Source organism: Rattus norvegicus, chromosome 19 (genome assembly GCF_021556685.1).
Source record: "Rattus norvegicus strain SHRSP/BbbUtx chromosome 19, alternate assembly SHRSP_T2T, whole genome shotgun sequence".
Taxonomy (NCBI): Eukaryota; Metazoa; Chordata; class Mammalia; order Rodentia; family Muridae; genus Rattus; species Rattus norvegicus.
In genome coordinates this window covers 27,362,878-27,381,765 of record NC_141552.1, presented here as the reverse complement: position 1 = coordinate 27,381,765, position 18,888 = coordinate 27,362,878, and the positions used below count along the sequence as shown (strand labels likewise).

General features: G+C 46.9%; 1 protein-coding gene across 2 annotated transcripts in view; it reads right to left on the bottom strand.

The window, feature by feature from the left end:
- Positions 1 to 10,507: 10,507 nt before the first annotated feature.
- The window catches only part of LOC147999308 (disks large homolog 5-like), a 42,619-nt gene continuing 34,238 nt past the window's right edge, over positions 10,508 to 18,888 (bottom strand). For both annotated transcript variants that reach the window (XM_087596543.1, XM_087596542.1), the window contains 5 exons: positions 13,129 to 13,288; positions 12,518 to 12,661; positions 11,718 to 11,884; positions 10,892 to 10,997; positions 10,508 to 10,776 (listed from right to left, as the gene is read on the bottom strand). In XM_087596543.1, coding sequence (XP_087452669.1) covers positions 10,933 to 10,997; positions 11,718 to 11,884; positions 12,518 to 12,661; positions 13,129 to 13,235 — 483 coding nt within the window. In that variant the 5' untranslated portion in view covers positions 13,236 to 13,288 and the 3' untranslated portion in view covers positions 10,508 to 10,776; positions 10,892 to 10,932. The remainder of the gene's footprint in view (positions 10,777 to 10,891; positions 10,998 to 11,717; positions 11,885 to 12,517; positions 12,662 to 13,128; positions 13,289 to 18,888) is intronic.

The window sequence follows — 18,888 nt, the reverse complement described above, 5'->3', positions numbered from 1 at the left end:
AGGTTTGAGGAAGGTGGTCCTCTTCCTGTGGTTCCTCTAGTAGGAACAGCCTACACTTGGGCCCAGCTCCCACTGTCAGAAAAAGGCGGGTGGCTCTGGTCTTTGCACAGCTCTCCAGCTGAATGAACAGTGCATCTCTCCTCTCTCTCTTTCAGGAAGTCTCCAGTCTCTGCTGTTCCCAAGACAAAGGAAAGGAAAGTGCTAAGTGAGTGTTCCCGGGATCCTTTAATACATTGTCTGCATTGTCTTCAGTAATGTTTCTGTTTAATTTTTTATCCCATGTGTATTGATCTCCTTGTAGGGGTGTGCATGCCAAAGCATGAGTGTTGAAGGTAGAGGAAAATCCATGGGAGTCACTTTATCCTACCGTGCGGGGTCCCAGGCTCTACTCTGGGTCATTGAGCTTCTTTACAAAGAGCTTTCATGCTGAATTTCTTGCTGGCTCTGATTCCAGGGAGAGCATCTCATAGAGCCCAGACTGGCAAGTAAACTACTGATCATCCTACCTCATGCATTGCCATCTACTTCATGAAAGGTTGAGTTATTGACATGAGGAACTGGGGATGGGCAGAGGTGCATGACAGAAGCTATCTCTGCTCAGTGGCATGCCTTTGGGGACAGATAGTTTTCATCACTTAGGTGTCATTTGAGTGCAGTGCTCCTCTGGAGAGAAGGAGTTTCTTTTGCCAGGGCATCAAGACAGGACTTGAAGGTGGAGGTCTGGAGGACAGGCTTGCATTCCTCTTCAGAAGCTGCAGTCCCCACTCAGGACAGTGCTTTAGCACAGGGTCACATATCCAGTTCTACCCTGAGACCTGCTGAGTCACATGCAGTTTGTGCTGAGAAGTAAACTGGGGTCTCCTGCAAGGGCAGTGAGTGCCTCTCAACCACTTACTCGTGCTTTCTTTAATTGTACACTCGAAGTGGGATGGGCATGACATATGTAGGGGTCAAACACAAATCAAGGGAGTTTTTTCTCTTTTTGTATTAGAGAGGGCCTGAGGATCAAACTCAAGACCTCAGGATTGACAGTGATGCCTGGACCTGGTGCGTTCAGGGTAGGGGATGAGGGTTTAGTCCTAGGGATGGAGCCCAGGACCTCACATACGCTAGGCAAGTGCCTAATCACTGAGGTACATCCCCAGCAGATGTTGGTTGCAAGAGAACTTGGGCCCTCACCATGCCAAAGGAGCACTCTATCACTTAGTGGCCCCAGCCTGGTAGTCTTGTTTGTAACCTCTGCTGTGTTTGCATGCTGCCTGAGCTTATTAATATAGCCACATCCTCAGGGTGACAAAAACTTCATGGAGACTCCCACTGTCAGATACCTTAAGACAGGTTTCAAAGAGAACAGGTAACCAGTGCAGAAGTCTCCCAGTGTTCGTGTGAAGTACATGGAATATAAGTCCTAGATGACAGAATGCTCAGAACACTGGTGTCCCCACTGTTGGAAGTAACCAGAACCACAGATCCCAGTCTTTCATCACACCTGAAGACCCCTAGCTGGCATGGTGGCACATACTTGTCATCCCAGCACTTGGGAGGCTTAGTCAGGAGAATCTCCTGAGAACAGGAGTAGGAGGACAGCCTGGTCAACCCATCAGGTGTTACCTGCAGGTCTAGTTCCAGACATAATCCTAGCATGCGGACAGCCCCAACCAGGCAGGGAAAGCATCATGGCACACCAGGAAGCCAGTAAGGCCCATGTTGCTTGACTCGGCAGGTACCTGTTAGCAATAAGGAATAGGGCTCAGAGTGCCCAGAGGCTGTGAGACTGAGGGTTTCAAGGACCCAGCAGCAGGCCAGATGGTCTCAGCCTGGACTCATACTGAAGAAGGAAGGAGCCCTGTGTCCTGGGCCAAAGCTGTTAGTAGCCCCATGACCTGGACTACTGGTGGCTGCTGGGGTCAGGAGCAGTGTCTTGGTGGGTCCTACTGTGGTGAGAGCAGCAGAGCTTCTGGAGGACAGAGAGGGAGCAAAACAGAACAGGAATCAAGTGTAGAGATCTTACAGTGTTTGTGTGAAGCAGAGCTAGGAAGTGGGTTGCAGGGGCAGGGGAGCAGCAGGCTGTGTCTGTAGAGATGAGTCAGCCCAAGGGCAGAGTTGTCAGAGCCCAGCAGCATGGGGTAGGAGAGTATCTCAGGGGAGGGGCTCCTGTCCTTCCAGGACAGTCTCCATCAGAGACTGAAGGGCTGGGCCTAGGAGGCGAGGGGAATTGGGGGTGAGGGAGAGAGTGGAGAGTTGTGGGAAAAGAATGACCCTAGGAGTGAAGCAGGGCCCCCAATGTGGGATGGCTGAGACCTGACAGAGTTGGATCTTGCTGATCCTACATTAGTCCAGGCCGGAGGGCCAAGCTCCAGCAGCCAGAAAGGAAGCCAAAGTGTCTGAGGAGGCCTGCATCAGATTGAGTCTCATGAGGGTCCCACCAGTGGCCAAGGCAGGATTTGTTGAAAGCAAGGTTGTGGGTATAATTGTTCTCACCTCAGAAGGGAATAGGTGGCCATGGCTCTCACAGGTACTGACGGTGCAGGGACAGGAGACCTATGGACTGACCTTACTGCCACAGGGCGGCTGAAGGCTCTTGCTGCCTTCAGTTTGTGGTTGTATTAACCTGGTAGCTTCATTTCTTGAGAAGCTTGGGTGGATGAGGTGTAGCAGATCAAGGTCCAGCTGAGAGGAGGAATCCAGAGTGTTCCGTGGTTGGCAAACAGGTTCTGAGATCTGGCCTGTGCACTCAGGCCAGTGTAACTGTTTGTCTTAGCTGCAGGCTCAACAGGGTTGAACTGACCCAGGATCAAACACCACATGTGCCCTGTGTTTTCCAAGCCTTCTCATGGTTGCAAGCTCTGGGCGAACTCACATGGACTTTTCCATCATTCCCTGAGCTCTAGGTGACTCGGATGGATCATGGAGATATCTCTAAGCCTATGCCAGCACAGCAGTGACATCATGGCAGTGTCCTCTAGGGTTCCAGGACTGGATTTTTTTTCTCTCTGCTGAAATAAGGAATAAGACATCCTACAAAACAAGGCCAAGTTTTCCTAGAGTTGAAGCCCAGAACACACAAGACTCCCCCAGGGATGGGCCCATCCAAGAAGGTGTGGGATGTTTTGTGGCTTAGGTTGTTTCACGGTGAGTGAGAAGTGTCTGAGACGCACACGTGTAGCTGCTTGGGAGCTGGGGAGGTCATGGGACCCCCTAGATCTGATTCTGCAGATGACTGTGAACATCCATGTGCTGGGATCTGAACTCTGGTCCTCAATCACTGAGCCATCCCACTGGCCCCTGGCTGTCCCTTCCTAGAATGTTTCTGTATTTCCTCCTACTTGATGCCTTGATGCTGGCTCCTAGCCCAATGGCCTATATACAAGATGAATTCTATAAATGTCTTATAAACACTAAGTATCCTGTGAAGGGTACTAGTGCCCTGTTCATAACAGGAATGCTGAGGAATCCAGTCTGCAACAAAGAGAAGGCTGGGTGCTTTTCCTGTCATTCAGCATGAAGGGCCAGTCATGTTTTCATTGTAGCGTCCTGGTTATGCTCTGGGTCTTCCTGGTGCAGCAGTCCTGTTCTGTGACAAATGTTGTGTCTCCTGCACGAGGAAGAGTGGTCGAGTCACAGTACCTGCAATATGACAAGAAAACGAAAAAGGTGATGAAGTCCTTGACTCCCAGAACCACAGGAAGTGGGTTAGGTGGAGGGCAAGTAGGGAGACAGCTGAATCCTGAAGGACCCTGTTGGGACCTTTGCCAGGTGCCTCTGTGACATCCAGACTTGGACACAGGGATGAGTCTGGGTAGTCTAACATCAGCATATATCAGTCTCCATGGTCTACGGCCCCTGCACCTCCTCACTTCTCCTCTGGCTTTGGAGACCTCAATTTTGCCAAGCCTTTTCTTCAGGACCATCCCCTGGATCATCCAGGTGGCTCCTAAGAGACAGGCACTGACAGCAGACATTTGGTATGGATCACAGGTGAAATTGTCATGGGGCTTTGTGCCATCCTACACAGAATGCTGTGAAAGGCCCCACTTTGGTGGTGTTCACTTCTGGAATGTCCTGTGTGATAGTTTCAGCTGTGAATAACAAGGCTAGCAGTTTCTACTGCTGCCCACACAGGCCTCCAGCACCCTGAGAGCTGCAGTGCTCACCTAGAAGGGAAGCACATTCAGGACAGGGAGAGCCCTGAGGAGCTGAGTCAGCTTCCTGGTCATCCCTGCAGGGACACCTCACCACTGCAGTGTGTGGTCATCACTGCAGTGACACCTCACCCCTGCAGTGTGTGGTCATCCCTGCGGTGACACCTCACCCCTGCAGTGTGTGGTCATTCCCGCAGTGATGCCCCACCCCTGCAGTATGTGGTCATCCCTGCAGTGACGCCTCAGCCCTGCAGTGTGTGGTCATTCCTGCAGTGACGCCTCACCCCTGCAGGGTGGTGTCATTCCTGCAGTGACGCCTCACCCCTGCAGTGTGTGGTCATCCCCGCAGTGACAACTCACCCCTGCAGTGTGTTGTCATCCCTGCAGTGACACCTCACCCCTGCAGTGTGTGGTCATCCCTGCGGTGACACCTCACCCCTGCAGTGTGTGGTCAACCCTGCAGTCACACTTCACCCCTGCAGTGTGTGGTCATCACTGCAGTGACAACTCACCCCTGCAGTGTGTGGTCATCCCTGTGGTGACAACTCACCCCTGCAGTGTGTGGTCATCCCCGCAGTGATGCCTCACCCCTGCAGTGTGTGGTCATCCCTGTGGTGACGCCCCACCCCTGCAGTGTGTGGTCATCCCCGCAGTGATGCCCCACCCCTGCAGTGTGTGGTCATCCCCGCAGTGACTCCTCACCCCTGCAGTGTGTGGTTATCCCTGCGGTGACAACTCATCCCTGCAGTGTGTGATCATCCCGGCAGTGACTCTTCACCCCTGCAGTGTGTGGTTATCCCTGCGGTGACACCTCATCCCTGCAGTGTGTGATCATCCCGGCAGTGACACCTCACCCCTGCACTGTGTTGTCATCCCTGCAGTCACACTTCACCCCTGCAGTGTGTGGTCATCCCTGCAGTGACCCCTCACCCCTGCAGTGTGAGGTCATCCCTGCAGTGACACCTCACCCCTGCAGTGTGTGGTCATCACTGCAGTGACACCTCACCCCTGCAGTGTGTGGTCATCCCTGCAGGGACACCTCACCCCTGAAGTGTGTGGTCATCACTGCAGGGACACCTCACCCCTGCAGTGTGTGGTCATCCCTGAGGTGACACCTCACCCATGCAGTGTGTGGTCATCCCCTCAGTGATGCCCCACCCCTGCAGAGTGTGGTCATCCCTGCAGTGACACCTCACCCCTGCAGTGTGTGGTCATTCCTGCAGTGACACCTCACCCCTGCAGTGTGTGGTCATCCCTGCAGTGACACCTCACCCCTGCAGTGTGTGGTCATCCCTGCAGGGACACCTCACCCCTGAAGTGTGTGGTCATCACTGCAGTGACACCTCACCCCTGCAGTGTGTGGTCATTCCTGCAGTGACACCTCACCCCTGCAGTGTGTGGTCATCCCTGCAGTGACACCTCACCCCTGCAGTGTGTGGTCATCACTGCAGTGACACCTCACCCCTGCAGTGTGTGGTCATCCCTGCAGGGACACCTCACCCCTGAAGTGTGTGGTCATCACTGCAGTGACACCTCACCCCTGCAGTGTGTGGTAATCCCTGAGGTGACACCTTACCCCTGCAGTGTGTGGTCATCCCTGCGGTGACTCCTCACCCCTGCAGTGTGTGGTCATCCTTGCGGTGATACCTCAAGCCTGCAGTGTGTGGTCATTCCTGCAGTGACACCTCATCCCTGCAGTGTGTGGTCATCCCCTGAGTGACGCCTCACCCCTGCACTGTGTGGTTATCCCTGCAGTCTCACCTTACCCCTGCAGTGTGTGGTCATCCCTGCAGTGACACCTCACCCCTGCAGTGCAGACCTTTGGGCCTGTGGCCTTCAGGTTCCAGATTATCTGTTAAACTCAGTTCATAATCAGAATGTTTTGTGTTCAGCCTCTGCCTGGACTGTACTCCAAGAAGAGTTCAAGGGTTTCTGTGGCAACATCTAGCGATCAAGCCTTAGCAAAAGGATTCTCACATCACCCTGCAGGCAGAAATCCATAGTCATCCCTACTCCATTTAAGCTGCTGCTGAAGATGCCTTGAAGGCATAGGCACAGCGACCCCGTGTGTTCATACGTGATGTTTTCATTCAGGAACCATGATGCTGAGTCTTCTCCTAACCCAGCAGAGGGTCCCTGCATCAGGCTGGAGTTTTGAGTTTCTGTGTTGTCCTGATAACACCTGCTGTTTCCTCCTGGGTCAGAATGGATCTCAGAAGGTCTGGGCCAGACTCACTGGTTGAGGATTCTTGCAAGGCCTCATCTCCTATTCCTGAGGGAAGGTGTAGGTTAGGAGAACGCCTGGATTTGAAATTCAGTGCTTTCAGATTTCAGGATTGGATGAGGGGAACTCAGGGTGTGCATGTGTCCATGTGTCTGTATGCATGCACATGCAGGCCAGGGATGGACACCAGCAACCTTCCTCAGTCACCCTACGCCTCTCACACAAAGGAGCTCTCACACAGAAGCTGTGGTTCACAGATGAGGTTGCTCAGGCTTAGAGTCCCAGAGATTCTTCTGCTGTGCTTCAAAACTTTGAGAGAGAGAGAGAGAGAGAGAGAGAGAGAGAGAGAGAGAGAGAGAGAGAGAGAGATTCTACCAGCTTGTACAACCATGCATGCACATATGGATGCCAGAGGGAAATATCTGGTGTCTTCCTTTTTGAACAGGGTCCTAATCAACTATCAGGTCTCTATATCTTAATATCTAGCAGGGGTCCCAGCGTGAGCATAGCCAGGGAATACACATGCTTGGCTGTCAGGCAGGCAAGAGGCAGAGATCTTGTTCTATTTTTCATGGTTAATGCTCTTAGTGCCCTTAAGGGCCTGGCTGACACCTGCCTGGAGACTGCTGGATCTGATGCTGGCCTAGACAGCCAGGGCTATTGATGATGGATGTCCAAAGTGGCCCTCATTCTTGGCAAACTTCTCTCTTCTAGTCTAAATGTGCTTGGGTGTTTCATGCAAGGACTGGGTTTTAGTTTTCCTCTTCCATCCTGCTGCCTCCTTGTTTTCTCCAGCGGGTCACCTGCCCTAGTGATGAAAGAGAAGTGTGTGAACCACAGCACCACCCTCCCATGCTTCTGCTTGCTGGTCTGTGGTATCTGTTGATGTAGAACCGTTCCTGTGGCAGTCCTGTTGCTGCTTGTGAGTTTTGAGGATTTACGCCAGTGTAGTAATGTGCATAGTCATCCTGGGAAACACCACAGGAAGGTGATCCCCAGGTTTCAGCACACAGAAGCACAGGCCAGAAGAGATGCCCAGGTGTTGAAGGAGGTCCGGTAGATGTCCTGTTAGTTTCCTGTGTCTGATGCATGATTGTCCCTTGCTTAATAAAATGTATACACAAAACTCTTTAAGTGTCCCACTGACCTCTGAGAAAGAACATCAATGGGAAGATGGCTTTGAACTCTTAACTCCCTGTTCCTTTCCTCATAACAGGTTTCTGTAGCAACCAAAGGAGAGAAGCCACCTGAGGGAAGGAAGTCCAAGACAGTGCCTAGGAGCAGAAGTAGGGTCTGGCTGTAGAGGGGACAAGTAGCTGGGTATAGGGACTCTAGGATCAGAAAAGAGGCTGTCTGGCATCTCCCACAGCAACTAAGACTGTCACGAATAGTCATGCTCAAAGGCCAGTCTGATCCAGACTGTCCCTCATTTCCCAGGCGATTATAGATGGCGTCAGGTAGCAGTTGAAAACTGGCCATTATGGGGTCTCTGTAAGAAAGGGCGTGATTCAAGTGTTTATTAAGGTATCATGGCACCAAGAGTATATGAGGACATAGCCATATGTACACAGAACGACTTGCAGATCCAGAGAGCAGGGAGGGAATAGCCAGGAGCTCCTGCTTGCTGCTGCCTTAGGGGTTCTACAGAAATCCCAGTGGCACTTGGGAAGTGGAGGCAATGTCAATTAGGGATTGTGGCCACATGGGGAGACTGAGACCAGCCATGTGCTGTGGCATCAGAACACTGACCAGCGATGACAAAATGGAACATAAAACACTGGTTGCTCAGCTTTGATACTGCTGACTGCTGACTTGGCCAGGGGCCATCCGGTTCACCAAAGGCTCAGCCAACAGTTGTCTCTCCACTCACCAAAAGTCAAAGAGTGGCCCAGCTCCACAACCAAATGTGTGCCCACATTGCAATGGCTCCGGTACTGTTTCACCTCAGCTGCGGAGATCTCAGGATCCATGAGTGTCCAGCAAGCACACACCCGAAAGAGACAGTCTTAATGGTCGTAGGCAGCACTGAGGGTGGTGAGCCTCTGCCTCATGGCTCAATGGCCCTGACCTTGGCATTGTTTGGGCACAAGAGAGCAAAGTGATGGGGACAGACAACCTGCAGTCTACCATGCTGGAAGGGCATGACTAACACTGATTGATCACATCCATGTGACTACTGAAGCTTTTCCTGCTCTCTGTAGTGGTGACCTTACAGAAACCATGCACACCCGGGTTAGACAGTATTAAAGTAGCCACCATTTCAGGGTTCCCTGCAAGGTGCCATGGGACAGTAGTAGCATGAGTCTGCATGTATCTCGACAGTTTTCACTAGGTATCAAACACACACACACACACACAAACACACACATACATACACACACTTTACTGACATGGTGCACATTCTTTGCACACAGAAGAAAGTGAGTAGTAGTGAAAACACACCAATCATGGAATTGATGGAGGGAGCTGTGGGCGGAAGCTGGGGCTTAGAGTTACTTAAAGGCCCTGTGCAGGATCTCCTTCTGTTGGAGGAGAAACTTCAAGTGCAATGTGGTTCTTTATTTTCTTTCTCTAAAGCACAGAGGGCTAGGGTGGATCACAGGGCTTTGAGCATGTTCGGCAAGTACAGTCACACTGAATTAAATCCTAGGGCTGGAACCCTATTAATCTTCTACAGAATTACAGAGCAGCCTGGATGAAGACTCTCAGCTGAAAAGGTGGACATCTCAAGGCAGGCACTGGACAATGGCTGACAGACTTGACTGAAGACTGGAAATGTTTTGCTATCTCACAGGAAAAGAAGGCCCCTCCCACTACACTGTACTCTAAGGACAGTTTATTCAGGTTAGGATGACATGAACTATTGTCTCATGTGACAGATGTCAGCACAAAGTATCCAAGGTATTGTATGCCAATGGTATCATCAACAGAACAAAGCACACAGTGTCATGAAGACATAAATCATGAGTTTGTGTAGCAAGACCCAGGCCTCTTCCAGGTTCTTAGATAGTAACTGAGAACCTCAAACACAGTAGTGATGTGATAGTGTGGTGTGAATCTAGTTACAACTAGCTTCTATTGTGACACAGATGACTCTTTTTGTGTCATGGTCAGCTTATAATGAATGACTAGACCTAAGCATGAGAGTAACCAAATACTACATTGCTTCTCTAGCTGCTGAGCTTTTAAAAGCCCTGGGGTGACAGCAAGCTTTTGTGGACATACTGGATTGGTCCTTCTGTACTTTAACTCTCTGAGTCTCCTCCACTCTCAGCAAGTTAGATCAATTCCACAAATTGGAAATCAGTCACCTAGAAAAAATACATTCTCAATACGATCCCAGATTGGCCATGGAAAAAGGGTAGCTTGAACTGTCCCACCTAGGTTCTGGGCTTGCACAGGCCTGCTCTCCAAAAGAAACCTGTGTTCACAGCTGCTGGCTACATTCACTATGGATGCTCTGGAGGTTCCTTCCTAAACTGCTTAGATTAAAATAATTTTCTTGCTAACAATCAAAAAACTGATTATGCCAATCTGGCCTACAAGAAGCTAGTTTCTATTCTGTATTTTATCAGATGTGTATAATACATATGGTCATCATAGATATTAGGTGAAAGATCTGCTCTAATATGGACACTAAGTGATGCTGGAGGATGATCCTGACCCACAATGAGCAGTAGGGACACCAGAGCCCTGTAGGGATGCCTGACAACCTAACACGTTGAGCACGCACAGCTCAGTAAGTTACCTGTGAGTACACATCTCCTGAGATCTCTCTAATTGTAGGTGATCCTGTCCACCTAACACAGCACCTCATGTGGAATAACAAAAGCCACCTGCAGGAGCTGTGGTGATGAGTCACAGGTTAGAGCATCTGTTGCTCTCTCAGAAGAAGCACATGGACCCTAATAATTGGGTAAAGCATGTCAGTGATTACATCACAAAGTGTGTGTCTGAGACACAGCCACATTATCCAAACAAAAGACACTGTCACACTGGGTTCCCCTTGGTGACTTTGAATTCACTTATTAGCCCAGGATCCATGGAACATGCAGAGATCCATGTGTAGCTGTCAGTTCTAGGTCCACAGGAAGGGACAGAACCCTTGAGTAAGAATGATGGTCTTAAGAGTCAAGAGATTGAATTCAATTTTTATTCATAAAGAATACATTTTTACAACAAAACAGGATTAAAATGAATAAAAATATTTAAAAATATTTGAAAGTAAAAATAGTAACAAGAACATATAAATATGAAACAACAAAAAGAAAACTTCAATTAAAATCATAACAAAAATATTTCTAAAAGCATATTCTTAACGAACATTTAGAAGCACAGACGTATTGCTGTTTCTCCTCTAGCACACATAATGAAAGGTGGTCCCCCAAGTTGTCTCTCAAGTGCTGTTTTCTGAGAAGAAAGTAAGACCTCAATCAGTCAGGCTGGCTTGGTATATAAATTTAGGGTCTCTAAGAAATGACAAATTAACTCAGAGGATGAATACTCATCCAAAAAATGTTGTTACCATTCAGGATGTTGGTCATCAGGGACTCCTGAGAAAGCAACTTATTCTTCAGGAAGCTCTCTTACTGGGGTGTGTCCAATTCCAGCTCTCTTGCACTTTCTGAGACCTGGGAGAGGAAGGCAGTTTTTCAGACACTGATCTGGTGGGGAAATGCAAGGCAGCTGTCGGAAGGCTGCCTTCTACCACCTCAGTTCTATTGGACAGTCGACATGGACATTTTAAGTGATATCATTGTTGCTAACTCTGTGGGCAGGGCAAAATCTCCAGAGAGCCTCACAGTAATGTGGGCTGCCAATATGGGACCCAGACTTATACCAGTGCAAACCAAGAACAGGTCAATGGCAAGAGACCTCATCTGGTTGCAGGAAGAAAGGAGATGTCCATATGTCACCAAGGTTAAAGCTAATGACAAGTACTAATTTGACATTTGCACTTGGTTCTTATCCCAAAGGTGCTTCCTACACAAGAGGTCACATGACCACAGAGTGTCATTTGTCAAAGAACCAAGAAATTTTTCAAAACTCTACAGAGCATCCAATCTATCACGTGGATATGCAATAATGAGGTATGTTATTCATCTCTCACCATTTCTAGATTGCAGCTTCAAAAAGAGCAGCAAAATATGCTTGATCAATAATTCAGTTTCTGAAAAGTGGTTAACTTCCTAGAATACTTGTGCATAGGCAGAGCAATGAACAATTCCATTACATGAGGTGGTTGGCTGTTTGTGAGTGTAAATTAGTAAAGTGGTAGGAAAAAGCAAAGATGTATCAAATTGGCAAATTTTATCAGATATTGTTAAGCTAACACAGCTGCTCGTCCCTACCTGATAATGCTGGTTCTGGCCGTTGATGGTCTTTATCTTTCTTGTTGAAGTCAACCAAATATTTCTGGTTCAGTGCACAATCAAGATGTACCTCCTTGCTCTCCTGCTTCAGTGGGACCAACTTCTTCCTACATGTGTTCTCCATCAGGAGCTGGCTGAGCAGGTTTCTGGAAATACAGTCTGCATAGTAAGATCATGCTGGCCCTTTCTCCCATTCCTACTCCCAAGTCCCACTAACTCTACCAGGTCCCAGATACCCATGAAGACTTAATAAAATGCATCTTGATACATATAAGGCTGCTGCACAAACCATAAACAGTTAATTCAGGGAAGAATAAATTGTTTGCTTGGCCTGACACCAATTAGTGTCCACACCTCTGAGAAAGAACATGGATCTACAACTATCCATGAAAGCCCAATGCATGGGGCCAACATCAATTAGTACTGGGCCAACACCCTCAAAGGAGGTCAGTAGAACCAAGAGAAGGTCATGCTAACCATTTGGTCCACCCACTGAGTGTTGTAAAACCTGGTATGACTCCAGAGGTCCAGGTCAGCCTAATAACCTTCTGCTGACTTCAATCAGTACTGTTCTCTCTAGAGCCTTCTGAAGATGCCTAGACAATCCTGGGATGAGGAACAGTCTTTTATGGAACTGAAAACTGAGTCCTAATGACCCTGGCACACTGATGTGTAAACAGCACAAGAGATAGAACCAGAGCTGAAGACCGTCCAATCCAGAACAAAGAAAGTCAGAAATGGCCATTCCATAAGTGATAGCCTTTCTGACCAGGACTTACCTAGAGAAGGTAATCTCCTTCTTCAGCTTATGGTTGTTCTCATGGACCTCAGTGTTCTCCATCTCTAAGTTGTGCAGAATTGACATGACCACCTCCTCCATTCTCTCCAGGTCTTCATAATATGGGTTTGGCCTGAAGTGTGGCCTGGCCCCAAATAATAGAATACAATGAACATCGGCATTTAGGAATATATGAACTCAGGGTGGGTCCTATATTACTCCAGGCTGCTGCCTGGACTTCCAGCACTCAGTCCCCTGCCTAGCAAGTACAGAGACTCACCATAAACTCACTGCAATTACAATCTTGCAAAGCCACCAGCTGTCAAGGGCTTTGCAAATGCACACTGGGAACTCACTCTCCCTGACTTTATCCCTGAATTCTTCATTCAGACCACAAGTTCTGCTTTTAAATAAATGGAAGCAGATGAGTCCAGTTTCAATCTCACTCCTCAGGAAGGGTCAGGTTCTGAATCTCCACTATATGGGAGGTGAGGTTTAGCACAGGGTGGTTAGGGAGGCACAGCTTTCTAGAATCCAAAACCTTAACAGGATAAGAAAAAGGTGACCTTGCAGACCCAGGAATGAAACAAGAGCATTTGGAGCAATTCATACCTCTTCTTCATGGATCTCTCTGTCAGAAAACTCAGGCGATCTCTCAGTTCATTTCTCTCCTCGGTAATGAGCTGCAGCTCTTTAATCAGCCTCTCCTTTTCCTTCATGGCCTGATTCTTGCTTAGGTCAGTGCCAGGGGATGATGTTTCTCTCCCAAGGTCTGTAGGTAGAAGAACACAAGTGAACCTGCATGGGGAGAATGCATAGAGTGTTCATAGACCTCAGTGAGGCCTAAACAGGAGAACAAGCCAGGAACCCAGTGTCACTGCTAGGCGATTGGTCTATGCTTAAGAGACCTCCTCAGGGGATCTCAGTTCTTCCACTACTCTATAGAGACCAAGAGACGGAAGCAGCCAGGTGTTCCCTATTCCGGACATCATGTGCTTACATGTACCACGGAGATGGCTTCTCCAGGATTATTATCAGCTGAACAGGGTACAGCTTGGTTTCAGGACCCTCACCCCTGTGGCTTCAGAACTCAGATGATAAATTCACCATCCACAAAACTTGAGTGATTGGAGACACTCAGATGTCCTACCGTGATACTCTAAGGCAACAACTTTGGATTTAAAACGCATTTCCAGGGAGGATATGTTCAACAGACTCATCAGTGTCCCTATGTGAAATACCAAATGCCCCAGAAGTGCGAATAGGTTACAGGCTGAACCTTGGTCTACACGTTCCAAATAGTTTTGGTATTGTAGAAAAATTTTTGTAACATACAACCTCTAATACATAAAGCAAACGATGACCCTGCCAGTTAGAAGAAATCAGAGGAGGTCTAAGAACATAAGGTTATTGCCTGGAGCACAATCTCTCCCTGTTACTACTGTCAGATACCCACTGTATTTAAAGAAGCAATGATAGTGAAGTACATTGCTGCCCTGTCTAAACTCAGAAAAGGTGGACCCTCCATGACTCCTGATGGTGTTATTATATCAATGTAAGAGAACAAATGAACTGAAAAGTAAAGACCAGAAGTTCACAGTATAATAGCATAGGCCTTACCATATCCTCCCAGTGGGGATGGGGAAACTAAATTTCTGAAATCCTTGACTTTAAGGAATTGTGATATTCGTGGAAATTCAATTCCTTTTCAGATGCTCCAGTTGCTGTGGCCCATTGCTAGAAAGGTCAGCTTAAGCCTGCAGCCCCCCTGACAGGAAGCTCAAAATACACTGCCCAGAACTTACTCCACATTCCCCAGAAGTGCTGTCTTTCTCCATCATTACTTTGAGACGAAAGGCCAGACTCCTTCACTCTAGTCTCTCCAGAATCGACGTTCCCCCTCCCAAAATGCTTGCGAAGACAGGAAAACATGTCTTAGCTTGTAACCACCAGACTCAGACTGAGAGAAACTAGGGCACTGGTTGTCACTACAACACTGGTGACATCACAGAGGATGCCAGAACTCTCTAGGAGACAATAGAATGTCCAAGAAGGGACAGCAGATGTCATGGGGAGCAGACTTTGCCTCCTGCTAATGTTCTCCCTGTACTGAGCATAAGCAGAGGTGCCCTTTCCAGGAGACTTTCCTGGGGCAGAGCCACTGAGCATCTCCTGCTTCCAAAGCCAAATTTTCCTCAAGGCTTGATTATAAAAACCCTTAGTAATTCCTATGCATCTAAATGAATGTTTCCTTTCAAATCTTTCCCAAAAAATGTCTCACTAACTCAAATTGTCCACATTCACCAATGTTAGCCATTAAAACTTCCTGAGATTTCACACCAGCTTGAATATGCAGTCAAAAGTTCTCCTGTCTCATTATGTACAGGTGCTTTATATCACATCAAGAAATAGTCTGCATGGTAGGTTACAACATGCGTGTGTGTTAGGGGAACACTCATGAAGTCATGTGCTTAGCAATCGACAATTGCCAGAAAATTCCTTAGGAGAAAGAGTTGAAGTCTTTAAGGTGCTAGGAAAAGTGTGGAGACCAGTTGGCAGAGGAAAGTGCAATATTAGAGCCACCTGTGAAGGGAACCTCATGCTGGTGGTGGGGTTCTCTTTCTGCACCAATGTCGCCAAAGAGCACTGCTCACAGGACTGAGTAAGATATACCATGAGCTTCTATCAGAAAAATAAAATAGTCAAGAGATATAGGGGGTGCAGAGAAACGTCTAAAATGAGGCTATAAACATCATCAAGTGGATAGAGCAAGGTCCCAGCACCTGTACACTGGGAAATGGCCACCCCACCAAACACAAAACCATCTATCATAGTAAATAATGAATACTTTATAGAATGCACACATTAACACTGATAGATCACTTCCGTAGTTTAAATTTTAAATTTAAATTCATATAGCAACCTATATAGCAAAAAATAAGAAAGAAAGAGAAGAGAAAAAGTCAAAACAAAAAGCTCAAGCTTCTCATATGAAGATTGCAGGAAGTGTTATATGGGAGTCAGTTCTGATTAGGCCATTTTAGATAGAACAGTGCATAGTGACCCTTAATGTGATGGGCCCTATATAAAGCTTTTTGCAATATTGGAATTTTAACAAACCTCATCCAGTATGTACGGAAGAGGCAAAGATGTGATCACCATGTCCTTACTCTGTATCAGGTTATTTTTCTGCATCCTTGATTGTCAGGCATAGAACAGCAACAATCTGAAATAGCTGGTAGACATGGAAAAACATGGCTAAAACTATAGTTGTGGGTTACACACCTCAACTGTGAAAGGCTAATGCTGTGTGCAGAGTCCTTGGAGGCCACTCTTTTAAGCCTAATTATTTCAAACTGAAAGGAGGTTTATCTGAGCTCAAGGTGATCCTGGCCAGCCAGGTAGAGGGCAACATGTGATACTTGAGACCCTATTTTAAACCAGCACAGAAATCCACACTTCATTCAAAGCATCATCTACGAATTCTCGATTATTTACCATTCTCTCCCTACCAGTCGTTCTGTTTGGAATGGTAGAAAACAACTGGAACTGATCTTTCTATTTTAAGGACCTTGATCTCTCTTTTTTTAGGTCCACATTAAGAGTGCATACAAATGGACATCACCATCTGAACATCTTAGTATTATCTACTCTGTATATATAGCATAATACTGTGCCTATGACAGTCTTAAGCTTCCTTGAGTGTAGTTGCCCCATTAAGAAGTGTGAAGTTCTGAGTTCAAACCCCAGTGATGCTTTAAAGGGACTAGAAGAAAGCCATCAGAGATACTCCACTTCTTTGTCCTTAGATTAAATCAAGTTGACACAATGTGAACCTGGTGGGCTATTTAACCATGCATCTTTCTCCCAACCCCACTTCCACGAGTTCAGTCCATGGCAGAATTCATCCCCCACCATCCTAGATATTTCTTTGTATATTTCTACAAGAGCCAGGTTTCCTTTTTTAATAGAATTAGTTGTAGTCAATCAACTGCTGCCCTATGTGAGAAATGATTAGTATCTATTGCAACTTACCACACTGTATTTGTGTATACAAGTACATTATTGGAAATCCAGCATTACTGAGGGATTGGAAACCAGTGCTGTGGCCTTGCCTTTCTGTGCCTAGTCCTGGCTCACAGGCAGCAGGGGGCAGACCTTGAGTTCCTCTTCAGGGACAGAGTGATGTTGAATGGGCACTGAGCAGGCAGAGAAACACAGCTGAGGCAGCTCCTTTCAGTTATTAAACACATCATCTCCTTCCGATCTTAAGGGCTGTTGCTGAGGTCTTGCCCCCATACCTACCTTAATAGCAGTGAATTTGTTACACAGCAGCCAGCTCTTTCCTATTGCTCTGTAATACGCGTCCACATCATGGTTGCCAAGAAAAACACTAACAAAGAACAAAAAACTCTGACGTTGAACTGTGTGGTGCTGGTCACATACCCTGTTATGTTCTGTATGTTATGAGGTTTGTTAATCTTAACAAGTTCCCCAAGTGTATTCTTCACATAGGACCCAATAGATTCAAGGAAAATAGGAACAATTATGTGTAAAATGGCCTGAGTCAGGGCCCATAGACCGAAGCATTTCCAGCACTTGTGCATGAGCCCATGTGGATTTTGCAATGAGCGGGGCCTAGCAATGTCAGGTACACAGTTGTGAGCTGTTGCTCTGGTTGAACTGTATTGGTGTGTGCATTAATAAACTACACCTATTTAAATGAATTCAGTGTCCTGTGGTTTGAGTCCAGACCCCTTGACACCAGATCTTCCCTTCTGCAGCACTTGGGAAAAAGGCTAAGTTTAGGAAAGGTGACGTCTTGTCATAAGTTATGTGACAAGAGGGATGGTGAATGATCCCTTGAGATAAGAATCAAGGTTTCCTCTGTGGTATTTAGGTCTATACTGGCCCTGTGCAACAGCTTCAAGAACCCATTTCTGATTTTCCTGGGATTCCCGTGATGATGCACTCAGACATGATTGGAAACAACCAAAACGGTGGTCAGACTTGATTTATAAAATGTAGGTAACATTGCAAACTTATGTTGTAGGATATTTGATCATATTGTCGTCCCCAATATTGTGTTATTTACTTAGAAAAATACCTTCTGGCTGTGTAGTTCAGTACTAGCACCAATATTTAACCCTAGAGCTATTTTTGTTTGTTTCTTTGTTTGTTTTTTGTTTTTGTTTTTGGATGAACAAGTACTTTCCTATTTTGTGGCCCAGCCCTAGCTCTTACTTCTTTGCACAGTCATAGAGAGACCTCAAACATATACTCAGACAAAGCCAGGGGAGTGTATAAAAGGGCCTAAGGCAATACCACATAATGACATTGAAAGTGGGCTCTCTTCTTGATCCACGCCTCCAGCTCTCCTGACATCTACATGAATTATAACTCCCAATGCAGTGTAAAGGATGTCTGCGCTATTGCTGAAGGAATCATGAGAATAACAACTCTAAACATTCCACCATGGATAGAAATTGTGGAAAGAGATAACTGGCAGCCAATGAGAGGGCTCTACAGTTAAAGGGGCTTGCTGTCAAGTCTGATGAGCTTGACTTAATCCCCAGGACCCACGTGGTAAAAAGGAGAGAACCAAGGGCCAAGCTGTCCTCTGGCTTCCACTCATGTGCTTACATGTATGTGAGTATATATGTATATGTCTGTATGTACGTGTGGATATGAATGTGTGTATGCATGTATGTGTATACGTGTATATGTATATGTGTGTATATGTCTGTCTATATGTGTGTATAGGTGTATTTGTATGTGTGTATATGTATTGTATGTGTGTGTATGTGTGTATGTATATGTGTATGTGTGTATGCATGTATGTGTGTGTATGTGTGTGTGTGTGTATGCATGTAGGTGTGTATATATGTGTGTGTGAGCATGAATGTGTATAGTCATGTATATGCATGTGTTTTCATGTACATGTATTCATGTATATGTACGAATGTATGTGTGTATATATATGTATGGACACACAAACACACACAATGTTAAAACATAAAAAGCTCCTTGGAGTATTCACCGTGCCTGGATAAGTGGTGACCATGTGGGGGAAACACATGTCCATGTAAGCACACCTGTTCACATGTGCTGAGCAATGCCCAGCCTGGTCTTGAGCTCACTACCTGCCCAACGATGAGTTTCTGCCCACCTGGTCTTCTCAGAGCCAGGCGACAATTGTTCCTGCCATTCCAGTTCTGTTCCAGTTTCTCATGCCACAAACCTTCTAGCTTGAATCGCACCTACTGACGCAGGAACCTAACAGCCTCCAACCCAGTGAAGTAAGTAAACTTCTTCCTGATATCCTCAGGCTTGGTGTCCCCATGAGTCACAGGGAGGAAGGATGGCATGCAC